The sequence below is a fragment of the Lissotriton vulgaris genome, chromosome 7 (genome assembly GCF_964263255.1).
Source record: "Lissotriton vulgaris chromosome 7, aLisVul1.2, whole genome shotgun sequence".
In the NCBI taxonomy this organism is placed as follows: Eukaryota; Metazoa; Chordata; class Amphibia; order Caudata; family Salamandridae; genus Lissotriton; species Lissotriton vulgaris.
Window position 1 is genome coordinate 1186719264 of NC_141695.1, and position 17536 is coordinate 1186736799.

A 17536-nucleotide genomic window follows, 5' to 3' on the forward strand; every position below is an offset into this window, starting at 1 on the left:
GGATTTTCATTTACCACGGAGACATGTTCATGGGAATTTTGTGACTGAATGTGAGATCTAATGTGGACCACATGTAAAGGGCATCACCATGTTTATTGAAAGAATAATCTGTAATGGAATATTGATTAATCTTTCCATCTTTGTTTTTCTTTTTAAATAAAATGGTCTCACTGACCCCTGTCCAGGGGCGTCTGGGGGAGGGCCACGATTTTTTAACGAAGATCTTGACTTTAACAATCGCTATGACTCCCAAAACGTGATGTCCCTTCCTAGGAATTACCTTCTATGATCCTCTGCACATGCAGCATAGCCTGCCTCATGCCTTCTGTCAGGAGAGTGATACATTTAGCATAGTTTGAGCATTATGCATGCGCAGCTGTCACCCGCACTGCTGTAATGTTTGCTGAGTTTGCCGTAGATCTCAAACACAATACGGGCAACCTGGTATCCCTAGGAACTGGGATTGATATGTTATGCAATGAACACTGGTTCACGCTGACAATGATCAAAGACTATGCTTCCTGGGGAACAGTAGAATGCAATATAGTTTCTAATGGTTAGTGGAAAGAACTATCAGAATAATAAAGGATTGTATCCAATTAGTGAGTGCATCTAAAGATTCAGTTGAAAAAGCCTTGCAAAACATGTTGTGGTCTTACCACTCCACGCCCAATTCTGTCTATAGAGTTTAAACTTTTATATCCTAAAAAAAGGTAGCCAACCACGCAATGGGTTGACCCCTAACTTGTTAAATGCAGGTGAAGTGATTTGAGCCCAGAGAGATGTTATGGGCAAAAGAGTCAAAACAATACCATACCAGGAGTGTGGGCACATTGGCCCGATGCCCTTGCGTTCTAGAGGAAAATGAGGAACACTTCACTCCTACCAATGGAAACTTGGAAGAGTGTGACAAAGGACTGAAGGATACCAGAGTTCGAAGGGTTTCTTTTTGTTATAAAGAATTTGATGTTAATTGACATGACAATCGATGTGCATATGCACATATCATTATTTGGTTATGTATCTCATACTATGAAGTCCTTCTATACTAATATGTCTCCACCTTAACTTTTCTACTCTCCCATTTTCTTGAGGAAAGGCGAAAGGTTGTGTCCTGGCTGTACCATTTCCCCTGCCTTCCCATACTTTCCTTTTCTCCCCCCTTACAATTGGACTGTTCCTTTGAAGGCTGTTTAGAATGTTCATGACAGGACTGTGCAGGCGTCAGTTGGCTCTGTGAGGGAAGTTTAAAGACACCTGATTAATAAATGTCTTCACTTACCTGCTTAACTGCAACAAATGATGGACAGAATGCTGAATGATTCAAACATTCTCCCCAGTCAAGAGATCTGGGTTAAATCCATCGTCCTTTTGCCCACTGCACCACCCCAGTTTGGACCCAGCTATATGCAAATCAGTCTTGACCCTGTGCCTCTTGGGAACAGTCCAGACTGAACTGCCAAGCCAGGTCCGCCCTGGACCAGAAACAAGCATCCTGGGACCGGTTTCAGAGTATGTCACCCTTCATAAGCCAGGCTAGCTTGAATGCACTGGCACAGTGAGCAAGAGACCCACATCTGCAGTGCCGGTCCTAGGCCTTCTGAGGCCCCGGGCGAAAGGGAAGATGTGAGGCCCCTCTAATTGCATATTGCGTCGCAAGAAGTGACATCACAGAAAGCGACTTTGCAGGACTTTTGATCTTAGTTCTTTGGCATCACTGAAGCAAACAAATGTGGATATCAGTAACATGGACAAAAAGTAGACGAGATGGAAAACAGGTGAGCAATTATCCATAAGTGTAACACTTGCCAGCTCCTTGAATGATTAGTTGGACATACCCCCAAATTCCAAAGGAACCAGAAGGTCAAGAACATGATAGGCATTCAATTATGACAGCATATTTACTGGTTAAATAAATGTGGAAATATACTAATTTCAGCTTCATTTTTCCACAAAACCATAAATAAATGTGGATAAATACAGATAAAATTGGTAAAAAATAAATGTGGATAAATACAGACGGAAATACCCAAAAAATAAATACCATAAAACCGGGAGCCCTATTCATAATGTACCACATCATACTGGAGAAAAACACACCTCACACCATAACCCCCAAACTAAAGCTCCTAGGCTCACTAGGTAACTATGTTATTGGGTTTCTGCAGTGATTTGCCATGGAAATATTTTCACAACAAATTAATTGGTGAGAATGTACGGCAAATCGCCAACATACTCAAGCATCATGTGGCACACACTGTCATCTTTTTCCTCACGCACCAAAAGCTACAAGCAAAGAGGTGTATTTATGACATTAGTGGCCTTGGGACACCTGCTTAGCACTCATCATGTTCCACAGTCAACTCGTACTCTACTTCCTCTGCAAAGGATATACCATTTGAAACATCCAGTTGGTATATCGTGCTAATCTATACATCATGACCTACTCTACATACTTCTGGGGTTTAGGACATGAGGCAACAATCCTGGGCAACAGTCAGATTTAGGCCATACACGTTGCAGCATCGATTAGTCCACTTAGGAGCTCAAACAATGTTTATTTTTATTTTTAATATTGTTATTATTTCACAAAAACAACATCAGTGAAGCCACGGAGAAGGCACTTAGTCTAAAATTGTGCTCTCATTATACATAGTCATAGTAGACACAGTACCAATACAGGAGAAATAAAGTAGTAGCCACAAACAAAGGCATGTGAGCGATACATTGGTTCTTGTGAGATGTAGGAGGGGGAAGGATCGTCGAGTAGTGTGTGAGGGGAACAAGAAGGATCAAGTTAGGTGGGTGATGCACATTAATCTAGACAATGATGGGGGTGAGGCACTAAGGCTTCAGCAATCCAAATGTTCAGCAATCTCCCACGCATTCAAATGTTCTGGTAAGCCAACAGCCCCTCCTTCCACTTCTCTACTGACAGCCTCCCATGTCCAGATAGCCTCATGCTCTCCTTCTTACTGTGGACACTCGGCCTGAAAGAACTGTAGATCTGGGCTGACACAACATGTCTCTTACATAACATGGCATGACATAAAAAACAACTCAAACCTGCACATTAAAGAAAATGACATTCCCTGCATTACTGCAATCACGATGTCGCCACACATTGATGCGGTAATTCAGTGTGTTCTATATTTCCAGTCCTCCCATTGGGCTGCCAGTCTAAATGGCTCAGCGCCCACTACATACAAGACTACATACAAAATGAAGTGCCATCCAGACCCTTGCGATCTAATTAACTCACCTGCCCCTGCACTCCCAAATCCAAATGCAAATCGAGACAGGCACTTCGCAGTAGCTGGGCCCAGCCATGGTACAACCTCCCTACAAACCGGTGAAGCCAGCAGCAACATCCTCGCAATCAAACTGGTTCTAATTTTGCTTCCCCATTCCACTGATCGCTTCTCTAATTCCTCTTGTGCATTGAGAAGCTATTTAATTATTCGGTGTGCATTACAAATATGTATAAATAAAATAAATAAATAAGAAGTAATTTTCGGTTATATATAATTTATATTAATTCTGCAAGTCGCACAGAAGTTCTGTCAATGTACCTCCCTATTTTTCACTGAATTCCTCTTTGTCTAGATCCATTTATACAACACGGATTTGGAGTACTTTGTTTCCCATCCTCTGCTTTATTAGTAGTGTTACACTTAAAGTAATCGGTTCAGAATGAGTGCTTATAAAATGCCTATAACCTCCCAGTGGCACAGAATACCCTGTCTTTACAAAAGCACTTCCATGACATATGATAATAACTGCATCGATCTAGTACTTCCTACCAAAATTTTGCTGCATGATAGTGATATAAATATCACACGTTACAGTCGTCAGACTGAGAGACACTCTAATTCCATGCATCCATCCACCCATCCACCCTTCCATCATGCATCACCCATCATGCACCATCCACTATATTGGTCATCCATGCATCCATCCACTCATCCATCCACCCATCCATCCACCCATCATGCATCCACCACCCAGGCACCCATCCATCCACCCACACACCATGCATTCATCCACCCATGCATCCACCCATGCACCCATCCATTCACCCATCCACTGATGATTCATGCATCCATACACCCACCCATCCATCGACCCACCCATGATTCATGCTTCCATGCATCCACCCATGCATCCACCCATGCATCCACCCATGCATCCATCCCCCCTTCATTCATGCATCCACCCATGCATCCACCCATGCATCCATCCACCCATCCTTCATGCATCCACCCATGCATCCACCCATGCATCCATCCACCCATCATTCATGCATCCACCCATGCATCCATCCACCCATCATTCATGCATCCATGCACCCACCCACACTATCCACGCATCGTCTCCCCTTTTGTGGTCATTCATGTTTCACATAGTATTACATTTTGCAAGCGTGTGTTTTGTATTTTGCAGGTGTTTACAATGCTGTCATAGTAATATATTTAGCGAGTGTTTGTAACGGGTGTATTTATTTTAGGGTTGTATTTAGCAGGTGTTCACAATGCCATTTTTAGCCCAAAAACTGTATAGACGTGATACTTTGCGAGTGTTTGTAACGGGTGTATTTATTTTAGTGTTGTATTTAGCAGGTGTTTACAATGCCATTTTTAGCCCAAAAACTGTATAGACGTGATACGAGGCTCTAACCTTGGTTTCCAGCACCAAAGTCGGCCGCGCTACCCGTCAGACTACATCCTCTCCCCTTATGTGGTCCCTCATTTTTCACATATTAATACATTTTGCGAGCGTGTGTTTTGTATTTTGAAGGCCCTGGGACCCACATAATAAAACGTCTGCCGCCCGCGCACGGCACCACCACCACTAAGCTAGGTGGTGGGGTGCGTGCAAGCACGTTGACTGTGCACTAGTTCCACTAACTGGCAACTGCCTTACTGCCTGCCCGAGTGCGCGCAGCGCTTTCCACATTTCATGTCGGGCCGGGCCCCCTGCTCTGCGGTCTACTCTGCAGGCCGGCGGCGGGGCCCCCCGAGCGCGAGGCCCTGGGCAGCTGCCCATACCGCCCATGCCTAGGACCGGCCCTGCACATCTGGGCATATGCATCCCACTTATGGCGAAAAGTGTAACTGCAACAAATGATGGACGGAATGCTGAATGATTCAAACATTCTCCCCTAGTCAAGAGATCTGGTTTAAATCCATCGTTCTTATGCCCACTGCGCCATTTTTCACTTACCCCCTTGCCACGAATTTTCTTTAATACATACCATCTTCAAAAACAACTGCCTCACTTACACAGCCATCATGACCTACATCTCCACATATCTAGTTGACAAACTCACCATCTCTAGTGGCTCTCTGCACACCTGCAGCTAGCATACAATCAGACTAGAGGGCAAACGGTGCAAATGAGAAAAGCAAGACAATAGGCCTTCTCTAATTATGCAGCCAGGAGCTATATTATTATCCATGAATCCATGAGAACTGCACCAACCCTGCTACAATTTAGGAAGGAGCTGAAGACGCACCTCTTTAAAGTACTATCTACCCCTCCAGTCACGTGTTGACTGTGTCTTTGCTTGTACGCTGTAGAGCGCTCTGCTGCCTTTCAACTAGGTTCATGCTATATAGATACCAGATACATACAAACAATTCAAAATGTCACTCATCATAAGATTACTCACTCTTCCCTGGAATTTAGGCCACCTCCCTCTTAACTGGGTCAGTTCCTAGCATGCAGGAGCATCACAGGCACACCTCAGCAAGAGTACATAACAGCTTGCTTGACAACTTGACTTTGACCTACATGTTAGTATGCTCAGTGCTGAGCTGTGCAATATCAATTGTGCAACTTCACGGTAAAATTGTTATGGACATTCTCCTCATCACATTCTCATTATTTATGCACATTTTTTTAAACCTGCTAAGATGAGCCTAGTTTTCAGTTTCAATTAAATCTGTACCTATGGTAAAGTTTTGCGAGAGTATTTAGGAAAGTGCATACGAATGCCATCTTGGTGCAGAGGGACTGCTGAAAACATGCTGTTGAGGGTGAAGTTGCTTAAAGACTGATCATAATTGCCTTTCTGAATTTCTTGATGTCAAGTTCAAGATGCAAGGGGAAAGCATGCCAGTCTATGTACAGAGCAAGATATTTGTCTCAAAGCCTAAATATTCTTTTTTGGTTGGCACAGATTTGAGTATATTTGGCTGAAGATAGATCCCTGTACAAAGTAGCCAGGCTCCACAGAAGGAGGGACTAGGCACTGATTGATTTGTGGACATTAAAAGTTACTAGAACGTCACTGAGAGGCGATATGGAGTGTCATGAGCAAGGGAAACATGAACAAATCATAGTTATGAGCCCTTTACAGATGGGGCTTCAACTTGGTCATGATGGCAAGTTAAATGCTGTTGCTAAATCCAAATATTAGGGATACAACAGCACCCTTCGCATTTACAATGTGGGGAAAGGAGAATAAATTGCGAAAACATGGTACGTGCAGAAGTTTATAAAAAACAGTTCTAAATGGCTCTTGCTACTTGTGGGTCACGAGAACTGGCAGAATTCGTAAGTATGCCCACATTTTGTATTATGCCCAAGCATATTTCCAAGCTGCATCAGTACCTTCTTATATGTGACAATTGAGTTTTTTAAAGAAATGTGCTCATTAGTGTCCATTTAAGGTTATGTCCATTGCCCCCGGTTATAGATTAGCTCCTTAGCCTTTTAATTAGAACAGTGTGACTCTGGCCCATAATGATTAATACCGCCCCTCAATCGCATTCCTTGACCAATAGTAACTCCTTCTTTTCACTCATGGGCCCACAGTAAACACTCTCCCTTAGCGCATGCTCGCATAGAGTCCCTACCGCGCATGCGCCGTATGACACACTACCGTGTCTGCGCGCGCATCTACTCTCACACGCTAATAATGGCAGATCGGGCGTTCACATAGCTGTGAGCAACCACGGAAGAGGTACTCGGACGTGAGTCCCATGCTCTCCACACCACTGGAGTCAAGCTATCCAGGCTGAAGACGGCTGATAGCCAGAAACCGGTCCTAGGATGCTTGATTCCGGTCCAGGAAAGACATGGCTTGGCAGTTCGGGCTGGACTGTTCCCATGAGGCACAGGGTCAAGGCTGATTTGCATATGGCCATGTCTGAACTGGGGTGGTGTGGAGTGCAAAAAAACGATGGATTTATCCCAGATCTCTGTACTGGTGTGAATGTATCACATTGTTCTGCATTCTGTCCATCAACTGTTGTTTTTGCATTTGTCACCCCGAGTGGGATGGGTATGCTCAGATGTGAGTCCCATGCTCTCCACACCACTGGAGTCAAGCTATCCTGGCTGAAGACGGCTGATAGCCAGAAACCGGTCCTAGGATGCTTGATTCCGGTCCAGAAAAGACATGGCTTGGCAGTTCGGGCTGGACTGTTCCCATGAGGCACAGGGTCAAGGCTGATTTGCATATGGCCATGTCTGAACTGGGGTGGTGTGGAGTGCAAAAAACGATGGATATAGGTCCAGATCTCTGTACTGGGGTGAATGTATGACATTGTTCTGCATTCTGTCCATCAACTGTTGTTTTTGCATTTGTCACCCCGAGTGGGATGAGTATCCTCAGACGTGAGTCCCATGCTCTCCACACCACTGGAGTCAAGCTATCCTGGCTGAAGACGGCTGATAGCCACAAAGCGGTTCTAGGATGCTTGATTCCGGTCCAGGAAAGACATGGCTTGGCAGTTCGGGCTGGACTGTTCCCATGAGGCACAGGGTCAAGGCTGATTGGCATATGGCCATGTCTGAACTGGGGTGGTGTGGAGTGCAAAAAAACTGATGGATGTAGGCCCAGCTCTGTGTACTGGGGTGAATGTATGACATTGTTCTGCATTCTGTCCATCAACTGTTGTTTTTGGACCTGTTTGAGAAGACTACCTGGTGCCCCTTGGAGCTGTGAATGGTAGAGGTGCCCCTGCACCCCACCATAGGGAGTTCTGCATCGCATATCACAGGCCACCACCACACTGGGGTGCACGGAGGAGATTACCACTGGTGGATTGGCCCTCTCTGCATCACAGGCTGGAGGATGTTGCGCTGGCCAGACGCTGTGGAGGTTGAGGCCCCTAAGCTGCGCCAAACTTGTGTGGCGGGAGCACTGCACTTCACGCCTAAGGGGGCCCTGTTGCATCACCTGCATCGGGAGGTTCCCCAGCGGACTTGGCCACGACTGTTGTACCCAGGCCAGCTGAGGCTCCTTCTGGCTGAGTCACAGATTTGGAGAGAGTGTAGCGGATTGTGCCACGGTGTCAATATCCAGGTGAGGAGAAAGTGGTACGCATAGTGGAGGAGGCCCAGGGGTCGAGTCGGGCCGACGCCTTGCACCCACAGTGGTGGCTCATTCGCTATGGCGGAAGAGCGTCACCCTACTGCTTTCAAGCAGTGCAAGAAGAGGAAACCTAACATGATGATAACTTTCTGATGTACTCATGCTATGTTTTTTTGGCGAGCTGGAGGGTGGGTGGGGCTGCTCTAATCACGGAGCAGAATAGGGGTGGAATGGTATGCCCACTCAAGTGCACAATGGCTGTTTGGTCAGCCCTCTCAGGCCACCCAAAGCAGTCATGCACACATCCCTGTCCCAATGCAGGCTGCATTACAGCCTGTATGGAGTACATGCCCACCCCTCCAGCCCCTGGCTGATAGCCTTGTCATTTTGCTCAAGAGCAATCACAACGCCGCATTGCAGCGTTGTGATTGGCTCAGGGGAGGGAGCCTGCCTGCCTGCTTCCTATTCCTGGAAGCAGACTCAGGAAAGCAGGAGCAAAGAAGACGCGGGACCTGGCCTCGAGGTAAGAATTTAGGAAAAATATATTTACAGCCTCCACTCCCCCACGTCCAACCCCCTCCAGTGTCCTTGCCCGCGTTTCCCGCCTCCCCGCTGTCCAATCCCCGCTGCAGCACTATATAATGGCAACCACTGTGTGGCAATGCGCAGCAGGAGTACCACTGGTGCGCCAAAGGCAAGCCCGTCTGCGTCCGCCCACCCCTGGACCCACCCAGCACCAAGGACCCTTCCTTCCGGACACTCCAACGCTACAACACCAGCACCCTCCTTGCCATCAACCCAGGACGCCACACCGCCTACCATCTAGCAACACTGTAGAATTCTCTTGCACCCTGCGCCTGTCGAAACTTCAAATGCTCCTTCTGCCACATCAGCACACCTGCACTTCCTTCCACCCAGCCGACAAACAGCGCAGCCGACCGGCTCAACTGCATCCTACTCAAAATGCTTGTGACACAACTGCAGCAATGCGTGACTTTAGAGCTGACAGATACATCAGGATTCCAGACGTATCTGTCATTAATTGCGACATGGAGCACTGTACAGTGAATAAAGCTTATCCATGATGTCGCAAGAAGAGCGTAGTGAAAAGTCTTGCAACGCTGTTTTGTCGCAGCAATGCAACACTTTTCATGAATGAGGCCCAGGAATGCGCCCTATCTTATTGATGGTGCATATTCCTGCCCTATAGTTTTGTTGCAGGGCAGCGTAGCAACATTCCTTGCAGTGCTGTCCAGCACCAAAAACGTCTGAAATGAGGCCCCAAGTGTTTGCACCATTTTTAAGACCAGTTATTTTCTGGTCTTAAAACACTGCCTTTAACTGGAGTTAAAGGCAGTTTTTTGGGTTTTGCACCATACAAAGATTTCCCTGTAAATATCGCAAAGTGGGGTTAGCAGCAGTTTTTGCATGGGAAGGCCTACCTTGCATCTCATTTTCGTTAGGTCCGCTAACAGAAGTGGCGATCTTAAAACTTCATGTTTACTCCGGAAAACTGCCGCTAACTGCGGTTAGCGGCAACTTGTAAATACATCGACAAAAAAAAAGCTGCCATAACTCCTTGTACATATGCCCCCTACTGTCTTATTAATATCAAAGAGACAGGGCACATGTTGTGATGCTCTGCGAAGGATTGTCGACAAAAGAATTTTGGAACAGGAGTCCTCTGCCCCTGCCCCTGCATTCTCAAAGGTTGCTTGAATCTTTAAAGAAACAGGTGCTACTTAAATAAGGTTTTGAGGCACGGAAGACCTCGTGGGAGCCTGCAGTGGTTTTCTGGACCACAGCCTGCTCCCCTGAGGCTACCATATTTACAACAAGGGGTGGTGAGGGACAGAGTCTCTGAATTAAGCAGAAAGCTCTCACCCCGTCAAGAGATCAGGGCTAGATCCAACACCGTTTTTTAGCTCACTGCACCATCCCAGTTTCAGAACCTGGCTGTATGCAAATTAGTCTGTTCCTGTCCCAGTGCATGATGGGAACAGGGCAAACCAAACTACAAAAGCCAATTCTTACACTGGGAAGGAAACAAGCTCCCGGGGACCGGTTTCTGGCATTACAGCCGTCTTCGGCCCGGTTTGCTTGAATCCTGATGGTGCAATGAGCAAGGGTCTCACATCTGAGAATACCCTTCCACGCTTAGGGTGGACAAAAATATTTACAACAAGGGGTGGTGAGGGACAGAGTCTCTGAATTAAGCAGAAAGCTCTCACCCCGTCAAGAGATCAGGGCTAGATCCAACACCGTTTTTTAGCTCACTGCACCATCCCAGTTTCAGAACCTGGCTGTATGCAAATTAGTCTGTTCCTGTCCCAGTGCATGATGGGAACAGGGCAAACCAAACTACAAAAGCCAATTCTTACACTGGGAAGGAAACAAGCTCCCGGGGACCGGTTTCTGGCATTACAGCCGTCTTCGGCCCGGTTTGCTTGAATCCTGATGGTGCAATGAGCAAGGGTCTCACATCTGAGAATACCCTTCCACGCTTAGGGTGGACAAAAATATTTACAACAAGGGGTGGTGAGGGACAGAGTCTCTGAATTAAGCAGAAAGCTCTCACCCCGTCAAGAGATCAGGGCTAGATCCAACACCGTTTTTTAGCTCACTGCACCATCCCAGTTTCAGAACCTGGCTGTATGCAAATTAGTCTGTTCCTGTCCCAGTGCATGATGGGAACAGGGCAAACCAAACTACAAAAGCCAATTCTTACACTGGGAAGGAAACAAGCTCCCGGGGACCGGTTTCTGGCATTACAGCCGTCTTCGGCCCGGTTTGCTTGAATCCTGATGGTGCAATGAGCAAGGGTCTCACATCTGAGAATACCCTTCCACGCTTAGGGTGGACAAAAATATTTACAACAAGGGGTGGTGAGGGACAGAGTCTCTGAATTAAGCAGAAAGCTCTCACCCCGTCAAGAGATCAGGGCTAGATCCAACACCGTTTTTTAGCTCACTGCACCATCCCAGTTTCAGAACCTGGCTGTATGCAAATTAGTCTGTTCCTGTCCCAGTGCATGATGGGAACAGGGCAAACCAAACTACAAAAGCCAATTCTTACACTGGGAAGGAAACAAGCTCCCGGGGACCGGTTTCTGGCATTACAGCCGTCTTCGGCCCGGTTTGCTTGAATCCTGATGGTGCAATGAGCAAGGGTCTCACATCTGAGAATACCCTTCCACGCTTAGGGTGGACAAAAATATTTACAACAAGGGGTGGTGAGGGACAGAGTCTCTGAATTAAGCAGAAAGCTCTCACCCCGTCAAGAGATCAGGGCTAGATCCAACACCGTTTTTTAGCTCACTGCACCATCCCAGTTTCAGAACCTGGCTGTATGCAAATTAGTCTGTTCCTGTCCCAGTGCATGATGGGAACAGGGCAAACCAAACTACAAAAGCCAATTCTTACACTGGGAAGGAAACAAGCTCCCGGGGACCGGTTTCTGGCATTACAGCCGTCTTCGGCCCGGTTTGCTTGAATCCTGATGGTGCAATGAGCAAGGGTCTCACATCTGAGAATACCCTTCCACGCTTAGGGTGGACAAAAATATTTACAACAAGGGGTGGTGAGGGACAGAGTCTCTGAATTAAGCAGAAAGCTCTCACCCCGTCAAGAGATCAGGGCTAGATCCAACACCGTTTTTTAGCTCACTGCACCATCCCAGTTTCAGAACCTGGCTGTATGCAAATTAGTCTGTTCCTGTCCCAGTGCATGATGGGAACAGGGCAAACCAAACTACAAAAGCCAATTCTTACACTGGGAAGGAAACAAGCTCCCGGGGACCGGTTTCTGGCATTACAGCCGTCTTCGGCCCGGTTTGCTTGAATCCTGATGGTGCAATGAGCAAGGGTCTCACATCTGAGAATACCCTTCCACGCTTAGGGTGGACAAAAATATTTACAACAAGGGGTGGTGAGGGACAGAGTCTCTGAATTAAGCAGAAAGCTCTCACCCCGTCAAGAGATCAGGGCTAGATCCAACACCGTTTTTTAGCTCACTGCACCATCCCAGTTTCAGAACCTGGCTGTATGCAAATTAGTCTGTTCCTGTCCCAGTGCATGATGGGAACAGGGCAAACCAAACTACAAAAGCCAATTCTTACACTGGGAAGGAAACAAGCTCCCGGGGACCGGTTTCTGGCATTACAGCCGTCTTCGGCCCGGTTTGCTTGAATCCTGATGGTGCAATGAGCAAGGGTCTCACATCTGAGAATACCCTTCCACGCTTAGGGTGGACAAAAATATTTACAACAAGGGGTGGTGAGGGACAGAGTCTCTGAATTAAGCAGAAAGCTCTCACCCCGTCAAGAGATCAGGGCTAGATCCAACACCGTTTTTTAGCTCACTGCACCATCCCAGTTTCAGAACCTGGCTGTATGCAAATTAGTCTGTTCCTGTCCCAGTGCATGATGGGAACAGGGCAAACCAAACTACAAAAGCCAATTCTTACACTGGGAAGGAAACAAGCTCCCGGGGACCGGTTTCTGGCATTACAGCCGTCTTCGGCCCGGTTTGCTTGAATCCTGATGGTGCAATGAGCAAGGGTCTCACATCTGAGAATACCCTTCCACGCTTAGGGTGGACAAAAATATTTACAACAAGGGGTGGTGAGGGACAGAGTCTCTGAATTAAGCAGAAAGCTCTCACCCCGTCAAGAGATCAGGGCTAGATCCAACACCGTTTTTTAGCTCACTGCACCATCCCAGTTTCAGAACCTGGCTGTATGCAAATTAGTCTGTTCCTGTCCCAGTGCATGATGGGAACAGGGCAAACCAAACTACAAAAGCCAATTCTTACACTGGGAAGGAAACAAGCTCCCGGGGACCGGTTTCTGGCATTACAGCCGTCTTCGGCCCGGTTTGCTTGAATCCTGATGGTGCAATGAGCAAGGGTCTCACATCTGAGAATACCCTTCCACGCTTAGGGTGGACAAAAATATTTACAACAAGGGGTGGTGAGGGACAGAGTCTCTGAATTAAGCAGAAAGCTCTCACCCCGTCAAGAGATCAGGGCTAGATCCAACACCGTTTTTTAGCTCACTGCACCATCCCAGTTTCAGAACCTGGCTGTATGCAAATTAGTCTGTTCCTGTCCCAGTGCATGATGGGAACAGGGCAAACCAAACTACAAAAGCCAATTCTTATCTGTCATTAATTGCGACATGGAGCACTGTACAGTGAATAAAGCTTATCCATGATGTCGCAAGAAGAGCGTAGTGAAAAGTCTTGCAACGCTGTTTTGTCGCAGCAATGCAACACTTTTCATGAATGAGGCCCAGGAATGCGCCCTATCTTATTGATGGTGCATATTCCTGCCCTATAGTTTTGTTGCAGGGCAGCGTAGCAACATTCCTTGCAGTGCTGTCCAGCACCAAAAACGTCTGAAATGAGGCCCCAAGTGTTTGCACCATTTTTAAGACCAGTTATTTTCTGGTCTTAAAACACTGCCTTTAACTGGAGTTAAAGGCAGTTTTTTGGGTTTTGCACCATACAAAGATTTCCCTGTAAATATCGCAAAGTGGGGTTAGCAGCAGTTTTTGCATGGGAAGGCCTACCTTGCATCTCATTTTCGTTAGGTCCGCTAACAGAAGTGGCGATCTTAAAACTTCATGTTTACTCCGGAAAACTGCCGCTAACTGCGGTTAGCGGCAACTTGTAAATACATCGACAAAAAAAAAGCTGCCATAACTCCTTGTACATATGCCCCCTACTGTCTTATTAATATCAAAGAGACAGGGCACATGTTGTGATGCTCTGCGAAGGATTGTCGACAAAAGAATTTTGGAACAGGAGTCCTCTGCCCCTGCCCCTGCATTCTCAAAGGTTGCTTGAATCTTTAAAGAAACAGGTGCTACTTAAATAAGGTTTTGAGGCACGGAAGACCTCGTGGGAGCCTGCAGTGGTTTTCTGGACCACAGCCTGCTCCCCTGAGGCTACCAAGCATGATTCCCAAAGAGGAACATTCTCAAGGGACAGCTTTCACTTTGCAAATCCGTTACCACCCAAACTCAGAAGTCCTTAACTCATCCAAAATTTGTGACTGCAATTGCAGCCTCAAACCATCAACACCTATCTTTGTGGCCGGCACAGAGGAGTGAACGGCTCTTTAACACCACTTCCTATTTGCGATTTAGAACGGTCACAAAAGCCTCTCCCTTGTAAAATGGTTTCTGTAAATTTTAACATGATATTTGTGCAGTCCCAAACAGTGTAATTGTGTGATTCTATTAACCTTAAATTACCTTTTTAGATCAGGTCATAAATCTACTAATTACATTTTGAATGGTCTCCAGGCTCTGTTAAGACATGTTGTTACCATGTAATTCTTTGTAATTTGTTATTAGAGCAGTTAGGTAGTAGGTCATATGAGCTCCCTTATCTTGTGGCTTGGAGAGGACTGGTTGCAAATGGTGCCCATCACTGATGGGCATCAGAAGGAGGTGCGCTCACCCCAATATCAAATTGACTGGCCTATACACCTCCTATAATAGATTGCATGTATTCTAATATACCATTTCAGTTTTTAGCCACTTCGTGCCCCTAACACATAATTAAAATTGTGTATAATATTTCAAACTTTGAGCAATATCTGTCCATGCTTATGTTATTTTTCAGTTGACTGTTATATTTATAAATCAAGCCAGAAAATATATGATATTGAAGGAGTAAAGTTTTCCCTCGGGTCACGTGAATGTTCTGATCCCATTTCTCTAATTGTGTTCCAGGTGTGTGGCTCTTCACCCATACAAAGCACGAGGCCCTGACGAGCTGGATCTGCAGAAGGGCGAAGGCATTCGAGTCTTAGGACCTTTCCATGAAGGGTGGCTCAAGGGCATGTCTTTGGTCAGTGGCAAAACTGGTGTCTTCCCAGGCAACTACGTCATTCCGGTGCTCAGGTGAGAATAGAACGGTTTTCTTGGGGGCAGAGTCAAGGGTGAGGCCAGGGTTTAAATTCTGGAGAATGGGAGTTGCTATGGGATGCAGCTTTTCATGAAATGTCCAAGCATTCTAGGGGTGCATGCTCATTTACACCACTGTGAGTGTGGAGCGTCTTTTTGCCCTTGTAGGGGCAACAGGGTCATTTTAATATTCTCTTTTAATATCCTCGTCTCAACACTCCTCTAACAAATAGACTCCTATATGCAGAGGTTCCCCATCACTGGCTCCTGCCCATACCCAAAACAAAATGTGCACAGCCCTGCTGAACTACCAGATGCCAGGCATTAGTTGCTTATCATCACCTAATGTTTCTCTGCACTCTGTACTTGCATACTTGAAAACAACAAAACTACAAATACCAGAATTCAAATGGAGATTCGTAGCTGGATGAGGGACTGAACCCCTCCTCAATTCATTAAAACTAAGATATTAATTATACTCCAAACATCGTCTATCTTGATTTTTGTCATGCACTTATCTTCAAGTGCTAAGACAGCCACTATTGTAATAAACCCTCTCTGTCCTGCAGAATGGATTTGTAAAATGTTATTGCGCACTTCTTCACACAGTACTGAGATATCCACAATGTTCTTTCAAAAACCCCTTTCCTTACCTTAGCCCCTAATAAAAGTACCTGTATAGCTCAAAAAGTGCCTCTGTTGTGCCATGCCAAGAGTAGAAGATTATATTACCCGTCTATAGCTCCCACTTGCAGGTTTGGTGCTGTGACTGATGAAAGGATAAGAGATCAGATTATACTTAACCGTAAAAGTGTTAAGATGAGAGAAGAATTATGGCTTAAAGACAAGCAACCTATAGAGGAAGTGATTATAACTGTAAAAAGAGTAGAGCACACGTTGAAGTGAATCAGTGAGATTAGAGGTGAAAAATCAAACATAGCACACAGAATGAGAAGGTTGATGAGGTTTTAGAGAGGTGAAGGGCAAAGAAGAAAACAAGAATGGTGGGAGGTTTGTGGGAGAATGTTTCAGGTTTGCGAGGAGTGGACACAGAGCTAATGCTAGTTAGTGTCTAGCACTTAGTGCATATTGAAATGGATGTGTAAAAAAGATCACTTCATAAAATGCTGTAGGAATAAAATGACAAATGCTCAGAAGAAGAAATATATGAAAAAACATTCTCAAGAGATCATTTTCCACATCAAATGTCAAGGCAATGATCATCCCAGTGATGTGGTAAAAATAGATGGTGTGCACCTACAAATGAGATTTAATTTATGTTCAGCATTTTTGATCAGCATTTTTAGGAAAAAATGTAATTGTTATTGTGGATATGAAGCGTGGTAGGTATGGTGTTCAACCCCTCAAGATGCTGGGCTTCTTCAATGCATGTATGGAGTTTGGGAATAAGTATATACTTGGTACAATCTATGTTACAATGAAAGGGATAATCTTATAGGTTGACTGCATCAGAGGCTTTTTGGGGTTACATTGTTAAATCTTAATGTCACTTCTCAGGGGCAGAAATTGATACACAAACAACAGATTTTGTGTCTGAGTATCAACCTTTGTTTCCTGATAAAGTGGGGTGTCTCAAAACGTATAAACATCACGTAAGACTCAAGAAAAATGATGTGCCAGTAGCAGCCAAAGTTAGAAGCATACCAGTCAGAATCCAAGACAGTGTTGAAGAGTTTTAAAAAAAACTGTCAGATATGGGGGTGGTTGAACCTGTTGAAGCCACAGAGTGATTCGCTCATTATAGTTCTGCAAAAAGGTTTAATGGGACAACAGGTTTTGCATGGATTAAAGAGCACTCAATAGGCAGATTGGGGTTGATAGGTTCCCACTACCTAACATTGATGAAGCAGTTCTGTAACTGGCTCGCAGGTATTCTCAAATATGTTTTTTATTAAAACCTCCAGAAAGAGGCAGCCAAGGTTAGCTGCTCGATTTAAATATAAATCTTCAAAAAGGAAAATATTAAGTCTAAAATGATAACATGACCACAAATATGGGTAAATTCAGATCTAAGTTCATGTACTGACGAACCTGAGATTCGTGCACACATTTAATTATATTCTTGTGGTGACTGGCACGTACACTGGTTGGTAAAGGATATTTCACTTATTCCCTGCGGAATTTTAGACTTCATATGTGAGATGTGAGGATAGCTCTGTGAACGCTAGCAGTTTGGGGCATTTCCCTATAGATAGCACAAACATGGTGTGAGTTGAGGGTGGTAGACTGGCCAAACAGCCAAACACTTCTCAACTTGAACTGTACTTTTTCTAACTTCATT

General features: G+C 45.5%; 1 protein-coding gene across 6 annotated transcripts in view; it reads left to right on the plus strand.

Moving 5' to 3' along the window:
* SH3RF2 (SH3 domain containing ring finger 2) overlaps positions 1–17536 on the plus strand; it is a 252903-nt gene that overhangs the window by 200757 nt on the left and 34610 nt on the right. For all 6 annotated transcript variants that reach the window (XM_086931655.1, XM_086931653.1, XM_086931656.1 and 3 more), the window contains exon 7: positions 15061–15231. In XM_086931655.1, the coding sequence (XP_086787781.1) occupies positions 15061–15231 (171 nt within the window). The remainder of the gene's footprint in view (positions 1–15060; positions 15232–17536) is intronic.